The sequence below is a fragment of the Xyrauchen texanus genome, chromosome 50 (genome assembly GCF_025860055.1).
Source record: "Xyrauchen texanus isolate HMW12.3.18 chromosome 50, RBS_HiC_50CHRs, whole genome shotgun sequence".
In the NCBI taxonomy this organism is placed as follows: Eukaryota; Metazoa; Chordata; class Actinopteri; order Cypriniformes; family Catostomidae; genus Xyrauchen; species Xyrauchen texanus.
Window position 1 is genome coordinate 4,416,960 of NC_068325.1, and position 11,316 is coordinate 4,428,275.

At 36.8% G+C, this 11,316-nt stretch overlaps 1 protein-coding gene across 1 annotated transcript in view; it reads left to right on the plus strand.

Annotated features, from left to right (window-relative positions):
• Nucleotides 1-10,660, plus strand: part of LOC127641439 (TSC22 domain family protein 2-like) — a 38,067-nt gene extending 27,407 nt beyond the window's left edge. Inside the window, exons 2-3 of the mRNA XM_052124459.1 lie at nt 7,425-7,476; nt 7,667-10,660. Coding sequence (XP_051980419.1) covers nt 7,425-7,476; nt 7,667-7,927 — 313 coding nt within the window. The 3' untranslated portion in view covers nt 7,928-10,660. The remainder of the gene's footprint in view (nt 1-7,424; nt 7,477-7,666) is intronic.
• The last annotated feature ends 656 nt before the right edge of the window (nt 10,661-11,316 follow it).

Below are 11,316 nucleotides of genomic sequence, written 5' to 3' on the forward strand. Positions count from 1 at the left end.
AAAAACAAAACATCCAATGAGCGGCAGTTCTGCAGATGGAAAGACCTTGATAATGAGAGAGGTCAATAGAGAATGGCCAGACTGGTTCGAGCTGACAGAAAGGCTACAATAACTCTGATAACCACTCTGTAGAGTCTGTACAATTGTAGTGAGCAGAATAGCATCTCAGAATGAACAACAATTTGAACTTTGAGGCGGATGGGCTACAACAGCAAAAGACTACGTCAGACAATTTATTAGGACCAGTGAGTGTATATTTGAGGAAAATCATACGGGTTTGGAATAACATAATGGTGAGTGGATGATGACAGTTATACAGTATAGAGATACTATGACCTGAACTATTCCATTAAGTGACGCGCATGTTTCCCACCCACCTAATCATCCTATCTCTGTGTAAAGATTTCCTTGGCAATTTAGATTATGAAATCAGTTGGCTTTAACAGCTTAAATGAATTTAGTCGATGTTTTTTCCATATATGTTCTAGGAAACCTCAGTGACTAATTAAATGAAGCACATTGTTGTCTGCTTTCCAGACCCTGATTTAGAAAGACGTTCTAGTTCAAAAAAGGGAATGTGTAATTATGTGTAAATAAATGTGACATGTACGTGTTTGCTAAATAAGCCTTACATCCTTTGGATTTGGTTCGAAATTGATCCGCAAACTTGATGATTTCAAATCTCAGATTTTCTGAATAAACTCAATTTTGGTAGTTATCAGTGATCGGTATGTGTAAACACACTCATTGTAAGTGCTGTTTATAATTGCGGCAACCTTTTCTGTCCCATGCTGCTATAAATGTTCATGAAGCTACATTTTTGTTTATTGCTCTTTTATAACCAACTAGACATAGAAATGAATTTTGCACAAAGCAGTCTTTGTGATCTTTGTTTGTCTTGGTGGTGGCAGCTTATTTTTCCAACATTCAAAATATTTAACAGCTTTAGTTTATTACTTCTAAACTAACAAGATTTTGCTATTTAAAATGCCTAAAGTATTCTTGGTTTTATGACATTAAATTAAATGCTCACTGTATTTCTGTCCTCATTTTCATTAAAACGATTGTTTGCAGCTTTACATAATCTTTAATAGGTAAGCTAGAATATGCACCCTGCCTAACATCAGGAGGTGCCTGTTGGAGTGCGCATAGATGGAGGCAATCACGGGATGATCCATATGAATGGCATGATTTTAGGCCATCTGTTGTATGGCCAGCTGTGTGCTGACCAAAAACATTATGCAACAGCCTGGTGAATGAATTAGAGGCATCTCTTAAGACTCTGGACTTGTTTACAGCCAATGGGTGTTGGGGAGGAATCACTCATGACTCTGATTTGAAGGTAAAGTAATAACATTAACTTGTTCTTACAGGGCGTCTTGGGGAATATAGCCACAAGTGCGCAAATTCCACCCAAAACTTACAGTTCATGATGCTGATTTTGGTTTCTAATGTTAGCTGAGTTTAGTTTCCACTTTCATTATTCATATTTGTGTGCATCCATTGGAGCAAAGTATATCAAAGTATATTTGAACAGATTTTATTAAGTGGCTCAAACAAATTGATTTACAAAGCATTGGTAGATCACCCAATGCTGAGGAAATATGAACGATTGTCTAAAATTAATCAGACTTCCCAACACTACTGTCATCAGTATTTTAGAAAATACATTCTAAAATGAACAGAATCGTGACCGAATTTCAGATTTCATTAATTAATTTTACGGATGCACAGATAGAAAATTTGTGTGTCGATATCCGATTATTTAGAACAACATCTGCCAACACCGATAGTTGGGTGGTTTAACATTTTTATGCTATCTTGTTACATTGTACCTTGCACAGCTTTGATATGTTTTATAAAAACTTTATTATCTATGTCTCTGACATCTCGGTTATAAACAAAATACTGAAACAAAAGTGCATTATTAACTCACATAATCTGAATTCTGAATAGCCTCTTGTTAGGCCCACAGTAAATTGCAAGATCTCTTAATTAATTGTTTTGAATGTTTTGAATTTCGCGTACTCCGTTTTCCCATTGCACCCCCAAAGCTTTGTTTCTGACTACACCACTGTAAGATACCCTCAGAAAAGCTAAAAATGATTCACCTCAGATTGGAATGCAAGTGGGTTTTTTAACTCAGGATGAAGCATGTACTATTTGATGGCATACACATGCAGTAAAGTGGGTAAAACTGGTTGCTGAGAATTGTGTAATAAGGTGTTGACATGTCAACCACTGTCAACAAACCTTCGACGGTTTACATGCTACCAAGGCAGTTTTCCGCTGCTTTCGTTCCTCACGTTATACTGTAATTCCATGGTGCAGACAAAACAACATAAAGCAACACCTGCTCATCTATACTAACCCCCCTCCAACATTTTACTAATGCATACTGCCTGAGTTCAGCACCACCGATAGGCGTCATGGTGTTTATGGGGAAGAGGACAAATCTCCAGCTTTCTGTCAGCATATCTCTATACTGCCTGTATCATTCCAGTCTTCCAGCTTGCAAAACACATTTGTTGAAGAAAGTTGCTTGGCAACATACGGTGTAAGCAACACACACTTATATCAAGGATTTTCTAGTGAATTGGTGTATATATCTAATACAAATGTATCATTACAGAACTTCCCATGTTTCCATTCTGATGGCTCTGATCACAATTCATTTAATGTAGCATTCTTGCAGTTAAGACAACGTGGGTCCTTCACCTTGACAGAACATTGAGGATTAAGTTTTAGATTATGTACATTACATAAAGGACTGTCTTGGCTTTAATTAACCAGATTGTGAAAGGTAGTTAAAGCTGGACAAGTGACAGCTGTTTGTTCAGTTGCAGTTCAGGATAGCAGCGACAGGATATTAGTCTGCGGATGGATGTTTAACCGTTAACTGTTTGGCAAAGTTGTTTACCTGCTATAATGTTTGACATGCTTTCTGGTAGGGTTGTTGAAGCTTATATTGGTTTTACCGCGATGTGTGCAATAGGCAAAAGTTTTCGGTAAAGTTACTGTAACATGTTTACTAACATTCATGACTCCTGCAGCCTCAGCTTTATGTTCTTGGCTGACAGAAGTGTAAACCGACGTGGTCTTCTGCTGTTGTAGCCCATCCACCTCAAGGTTCAAAATGTTGTGCATTTTGAGATGCTATTCTGCTCACTACAATTGTACAGAGTGGTCATCTGAGTTACCCTAGACTTTCTGTCAGCTCAAACCAGTCTGGCCATTCTTCATTGACCTCTCTCATCAGCAAGGCGCTTCCGTCCGCAGAACTGCTGCTCACACCATTTTTCACACCATTCTGAGTAAATTCTAGAGACTGTTGTGTGTGAAAATCCCAGGAGCTCAGCAGTTACAGAAATACTCAAATCAGCCCATCTGGCACTCATTCCTCGGTCGAAATAACCGAGATCACATTTTTCCCCATTCTGATGGTTGATGTGAAAATTAACTGAAGCTCCTGATCCATATCTGCTGCCACACGATTGGCTGATTAGATAATCACATGAATAATTAGGTGTAGAGGTGTACCTAATAAAGTGGCCGGTAAGTGTATATGTTATGTTCTTTGTTTGTTTTTCATAGAAAGGTATGCAAAAAATGTCCTACTCCCTGAAAAATATTAATGAAATAAGTGTACTGAGATATTTTACCAGTCTCTATGACGGCTCTAGAGAAAAAAATGCTTGATCGACTGGAGTCGCATGGATTACTTTTATGCTGCCTAAATGTGATTTTTGGACCGTCAAAGTACTGGCACCTGTGTACTTCCATTATAAATACCTGACAGAGCTCTAGCTTCTTCTAAATATCCTAATATGTGTTCCTCTGAAGAAAGACAGTCATACATTTCTAGGATGGCATCAGGGTAAGTGAATAATGAGAGAATTTTCATTTTTGGGTGAACTGATCCGTTAAGGAAATGATTTATTATTATAATGCACATTTTTGCATATTATTTTCATATTTAATAAAGTATTTAATTCCCATCATTATTGAATCCTCTTTGTGTGCCTGTAGTTTACAGGTTTATTGTGTGCAGTGCATAGACCTACTATTGTAGTAGTATGGTTTACTTGCTTTGTCCAGGCTGAGGCTGAGGCCACTTGAAGCCATATTACGAGTTTCATCTATTAAATTTGGGAGATATGTAGTGCAATGTAAACATTAATGTGTGGTGGATTAAAAACTAAAAAGTGTGTTGTTTAACTTCCTCAAAGCAAGTTATAGCTTGGTTATAAATGTGTCGACCACAGGTGTCGATAGAGTGCCCAAAGTTCCAAAGTCCAGCTTTAAAGGCAATGCGGTGTCTTAGAAGACACATTTTACATTGTGCTGCAGTATACATCAGTTTGTATGTACATGTTTGTTTGACATGTCTGCGGTCCAAGCACCTGATCCCTGGCAGGGAGGGAAAGCTGTTGTTTGAGATAACACACAGCAAGACCTACTTGTATAAAAAAAAACACATATCTCAGAGAAGAAAATGTACAGCATGATGGTTGTTTTTGTGACCACTGAATGTTCAAAGTAAAGTTGAAAGCTGATGACTGCGCTGGATATCCTGAGTTCACTACGCCGCACTCGGGGCAGACAAACAAATCCGAAAATGGCCAAGATTAATAGTTGCAGCATTATTGATAATGCACACAGTGTTTATTTTGTATTTGGATTTTTTTAATTCTAATTCAAAAGGTTCAAGATTAGGATAGTTCTTTGTTCACTTTTAAACAAGCTGAAATAGTTTTCAGTTTCATAGTTCACCCAAAAATTCAAATTCTCTCATCGTTTACTCACCCTCATGCCATCCCAGATGTGATGACTGACTTCCTTCTTTTTTTGAATACTTCAGCTCTGTAGGTCAATACAATGCAAGTGAATGGTGACCAAAATGTTGAAAAAAGCATTTAAAAGCAGCATAGATGTCATTCATAAGACTCCAGTGATTTAATCCATGTCTTCTGAAGTGATCTGATCGGTTTTGTATGAGAACAGACCAAAATATAAAAAATAAAATAAAAAGAAATCTATAAATCTTGCCATCAGCAGTCTCTTTGGCGATCATGATTTTAACCTCTGACTGCTCTGTGCACGCATCAAGCACTAGGAAGTGTAATCAAGCTTGAAATCTTGATCAGTACAGCATAAAATTAGTTCTATTTTGGGCTGTTCTCATCCAAAATCGATTGGATCACTTTGAAAGACATGAATTAAGACACTGGAGTCTTATGGATTACTTGTATGTTGCATGTATATGCTTTTTGTAGCTTTATAGTTCTGGACACCATTCACTTGCATTGTATTGGCCTACACATCTGTAGCTACTAAATTAGGAAACATACAGGAAAATACGATAACACAGTCCAGCACAGAGATTCCTGTTCAGTGCTAAACTTGTGTGCTCGTGTTGTGCTTGTACTGAAAGCACAGAAGTGTTAAGATCATACAGAAGTGTGACTCCGCCCTCACAGTTGACCTCATGCTGTTGCCACACCTCCCTGCTGGAGCACAGAATACTTAAATCCTGAAGAGCGCCTCTTTCACAACTAAAACACACACACATGTGCTTCTGAGGCTCTGAGACCAACTTATCAGCATGCGTTGCAAAATGAATTCCAGCCTGCCATACTCGCCCGGATCCTCTCCGACTTATTCTGGGAAATTAATATCATACAGAAAACGATGCAGGTAAATAATGTCTTTATAGTAATGTTAAAAGGCATGATGCGTTTGCCTTTCACAAGATAAGATGAGAAACATTGCTTAGTTGCCTGACATTGCTTGGTGGCATTACCAAAACATGTGTGAAGTATACTGTATAAATGTGAGATCATATTATTATGAGATTAGATTTGTGAATGTCATGTTTGTACTGTTGCAGACTGAGGTCGGAGACCTATGAAAACTATGAATATGCTTGAAAACGCATTAAAGGTTTATGTGACAAAAGTGTAAATCTATGTTGTTAAATATTTGGATATAGTGTTGTTCAAATGCTCACTTTTGTGTGAAAGCTTTGCAAGTGAAGTTTATCAAGTATTATTAATTCATTAGTCCTGTTAATAAAGTAAAACATTGATGGTTTTAAACATGAGGGGGCGTACACACATGGTGCGTTGTTGCCTTAAACAAGACACGAAACTGAACGGAGCAACGCAATGATCTCGACTCGGTGTCTTAAAAACATGAGACTGGAAAAAAGGAGACACACGCAGTATTGTGCAAATGCTTTAGGCAATTGTGAAAAATGTTGCATAGTGAGGATGTGTTCAAAAATAATGACATAAATAGTTTTCATTTATCACTTAATGTCATACAAAGTCCAGTAAACATATAAAAGCTACATTAATATTTGGTGTGACCATCTTTGCCTTTAAAAGAGCACCAATTCTCCTAGATACATCTGGACACAGTTTTTCTTGGTTGTTGGCAGATAAGATGTTCAAAGCTTCTTGGAGAATTCACCACCGTTCTTCTATATATTTCTGATGTCTCAATTGCTTCTGTCTCTATATATAATCTCAGACTGACAGGTTGTTCTGTGGGGGCCATGCCATCTGTTGCAGGGCTCCTGTTCTTCTATTCTAATCTTTTCTATTTGCAAAAGTAATGTTTGGGAGTCTAACATGTATATACCCTATTGTCACACTAAAGCTGAAGATATAAATAATCTTGAGACAAATGTTTTTGTGAAACATCTTATGCACTGTTCTGCATATAAAGAAACAACTAAAAGTGCAGACGGAACACACGAACACGTTCTATGCGAACGGCCCCTAGCCATATTAAGATAAGAAACAAGTCTATAACATTTATTAACGCTTTTGTTATTCTCTCTGTTTTTTGTTAGTTTTTTTTGCTGTTTGAGCAACATCAGAAAGTAATCTTCAAGCATTTATACCTTTTAAAGTTATAGTTTTATGTTCTTATTATGTTCAGCACCTTTTACTGGTCAACTTTCATAATAATGTGCGAGTAAAGTAATGGATTATACAGTAAACTGGTTCATTTTCAATCTGTAACGTGCACTAAAATAGGTGAATCTTGCCTGTGTCCCAAATATGTGTTACTGTGCCTCAAATCACACTAACTCTATTTGTATTAGTGCGCAAATTGTAGATATTTCCTATTGCTCAATGTCTACATGCTGGTTTGAAAGTAGTATCTTTTATCGAGACACGGATCAGAACACCTGTATGATTTATAGGCTACGTGCTGATAAGCACAACAAGGAAATGTCATCTATATTTGGCTTTTTGAAATATTGCTGGGGAAAATATGGCAGTTAGTTGGAAGTGTGATTAATCTGATATGGTGTAATGTGCATGATGGGACTCGAATATTCCTTAGAATAGCACCTCGGTGTAGAAAATAAATGTATTTTTTATAACAATGACTTTGTTATCTTTCTGCAGTGCCTCTGGCGCCAGTGTTGTTGCCATTGATAACAAAATCGAGCAAGCTATGGTGAGTATTTGAATTTTCTTATAAGGGTCATTGATATGTAATCTACACAAATGCAACGTTTTTTATCAACTCTGACAGCCTTATTTGTCAATGACCTATAAATCTTACAGAACTTTCTCTTCACTATTCTTAACAATAAAGCCCAAAATTGCTGTCAGTGTGACATTTTTTTTGGTATTCTGCTCTTCAGGATCTCGTCAAAAGCCATCTAATGTTCGCTGTGCGCGAGGAAGTGGAAGTCTTGAAAGAGCAAATAAAGGAACTCTATGAGAGGAACTCTGTTCTGGAGAGAGAAAACGCAGTATTAAAATCTCTATCCAACACCGAGCAGTTAAATCAGCTCACCAACCCTGGAAGCACTTCACCCCAACAGACAGCAGTGAACGCAATCCTCCAGGAAGGAAGCAAACTCGTGAACTTGCCCCCACAACCCAACGTGTCCACGGCGTAATGAACCTTTTATCATGGGATACCGTAGACAAAAGCAAAAATGTTAAAATTTGCTAATGACTTTTTGTTTCCAGTCTTGTTTGCCACCAGTTTGTGGAGACCCATGCTTCAGTTGTATGTGCTGTGTGGCTTTCCCAGTATTAGACAGTCATTTTGGGAAAGCTTTTCTTTGGCTGTCGGGATGAGGTGTGCAGTCGGTCGCCCTCCGCATGTGCTGCTTGCAGGTGTAGAAGAAACGGGTGGAGATGGCACTTTGGCAGGAAGCCATTGGTGTATGTCCATTTCTTGATTTCCAAGTCTTGCAGGTGGAGACTAAAGCATTTAAAGCAATATTCCTTACAGTGGAAGTGAATGGGCCCAGTCCATAAATGATCAAATACACACCATTTCAAAAGTATAGCCGCAAGACTCATTTAACACATATATTGTTTACGTCTTGTGGCTATACTTTTAAAATTGTATGTATTTTAGCATTTATAGACTGGGCCCATTCACTTCCATTGTAAGTGCCTTGGTGTAATCGCTTTTTTGTGGCAATCGACACAAATGCTGTTGATTGAGCTTAACTTGTATCGAAGCCAGAATATTCCTTGACGTCTACCATGTAAAAGCTGGGAGATTTGTGTTTTTCCAGAGCCAATGTTCTACAGCATGAATTCAATCCTTTCGTCTGTTTAGTTTGACTGTTTGCATATATATTTATTAGAGGGCTGCTATTTTCTTAATGTAAATGAACAATGTAACAGAGGTCTATTATATAAAGAAACCTTCTTTTGGTTTCTAAAGTGTATAATAAATGTTAATGCATTTATTTTGTTAATTTGCATCAAGTTTTAGGCAATAATGTCCCCATGGCACAGTACCAACACTAAAGGTGATTCATCATTGGCATTGATGATATACAGGCCTGTATAGTTGGATTGGTGGGGGTTTAATGTACATGTGTTTAGAATGTAAAGTATTATAAGCATAGCCGGTTGTACTGGTGAGCACCAGTTATCAAGTATTTCTCTTTTTTGGATTTTTATTAAGGATAATTCAGCCTGATCTCATGAAAACGATGTAACTTTGGCAAAATGACATTACGTACTTCATTACACTTATCGCTGCAGTTTCAAGGTGAAATATCCACTAAGGGGCACTAAAAGCAAGTTTCATGTTTTCCCAGAAAGATGACATTTTAAATGAATAAAACCTACTTTCCTACCCTGAACCTTTAACGTAAGCCTAACTGATGGTGTCATAAAAGCATATGTGAGATGAAAACACAATAGCTGAAGCAGCCGCGTCATTTTGTGGCACTTCTGTGACACTACGCGTTCACATTTCAACTTGGACTTTGGTGTTCTAAATCCAATGCTCTATGAGTTTCGCCAGTTATCAAGCTAGTCTCATTTCAAGGTGAAATGTCCACTAAGGGGCGCTAAAAGCGAGTTTAATGTTTTCAGAAAGATGACGTTTTAAATGAATAAAACCTACTTACCTACTCTGAACCTTTAAACGTAAGCCTAACCGATAGTGTCATAAAAGCAAATGCGAGATAAAAAACGCAATAGCTGAACGCAATTAGCTGAAGTGCCATTTTATATGTAGTTATGTAATACAAGCGTTAAAATGCATTTTGTTTGAAGTCATGTGCTATGGTAAAAGTGTTTAGATGTAATAAGTAAAATAAGTGTTTATGAACTGTTTATCTGTTATACTCGTGATAGTGAATAAAACCCAATGCTGTTGTAGCGCCTCTAGTGGTCATTTCACTAGAAAACTGCAGCGATACGTAGAACGAGGCACGTAAAACTTATTTTGCAAATAATGTAGTCATGGTAACGTTTTTTCTTTGAGAACAGGCTGCTATAATTGCCATACTTCCCCAACATTCTTCAGTTATATTTTTATCAACCTTTTTTTTTTTCTGGGATGGGGAAAAAGCTGTGAATTTGTTCATACAAACATATTTGTAACCAAAGAAGAAAAGCAGTGTACTTTTGCTTTGTAACGCACACTTTCTTGCTCGCTTTTTTTACTTTGTTACATCAAACAATCTTTTGTTTCTGGTTAGCATGTTCTGCATGAGCTATTACACCATTTTTTTATTTTAATATTAATAATTTAAAGCAATCTGTGAACAAAGTTAGATGGTGAAGGGTAATGTCCCCATAACAAACAAACCTGATGACGGGAAAAACAATTAGCCTTCTATTTTCAGGTGCATGGTTTTGTAAAACTTGATATCCAGATGATTGTGTTACATTACATAAAATGTATCCAATGAATTACAAGTTAGGGTATATTTTAAGGCGTGGTTTACACAGATTACTAAATTTACAGCACAATAAAATAGTAATCACAAAGAAAAGAATAAAAGTGAAATCAATCCACAACAAGTGTTTGCAGTTCACGTATGATTTTGAATTCATTTATATATTGGGCATGCTTTTTTAATGTCTTTTGTGCCTCTTCTACCATGGATATTTACAGCAATATTTTTTTTTTTATATTTTTTGCCCATCTTGAGCCAAACCGTAATAATGTACAATCACTGTACATCAGTATACATCACCTAATGAACTTTTATTTTTGCTTGTTTTTTCTTTTTTGTTGAAGGAATACCGTATACAAGCAAAATGTATCGTACTTGATCACTGAGCCTTTGAAAATATCTTCAGAATACCCTTGTGATGTGCTGTTTTGAAAAGTTTAGTTTTCTTTCAAAAATAAATGACTGTTCTGTTAAGAACTGACCATTTGAAATGTTCTTGTGGCTTGCAGATAACACACATAGGAAACAACCAGCAGTGAACCTCTCACAAAGGGATCTGTTTACAAGAATGCTAGTTTTGCATGTTGCTGGCATTCTGGTTTAATAATGAGCATTCTGTCGGACGTGAATTGAAAACTTTTCTTTGCCGTGTTTCCTGACTTTTCACACATGTGCACATTTACCTATGGCCACGTCCACACTAATCGGTTCACGTTTGAAATCTCAGTTTTTAGTTTCCTAATGTCACAGTTTTCCAAAGTAAATGGTAATGGAGGGGTTTTCAGTGGAGGAAACAGTGTGGATGAGAGCTGTAAACGTAGAGGAATTTATGCATTTTTCCATTTCCTTATGTCATCATTTTACAAAATATGGGGTAATAGAGAGAGAATGTTTTCATAAGTACTATAAGAGGCATAAACATTGCACAAATACTGTTTTCAAACAAAACAATTTCTGTAAACCATTTTTGTTTAAAAACTCAATTTTCAGTTGCCTTATGTCAACAATGAGAGGATTTTCGAAGTGTGGATGAGAGGTATAAACAGTGAAATTATAGTGTTTTTCAAATTAAAAATGTTCTTAGGCATAAACGTAGCGTACTTTTCTAAAGTACTGTATGTGGTAATGGA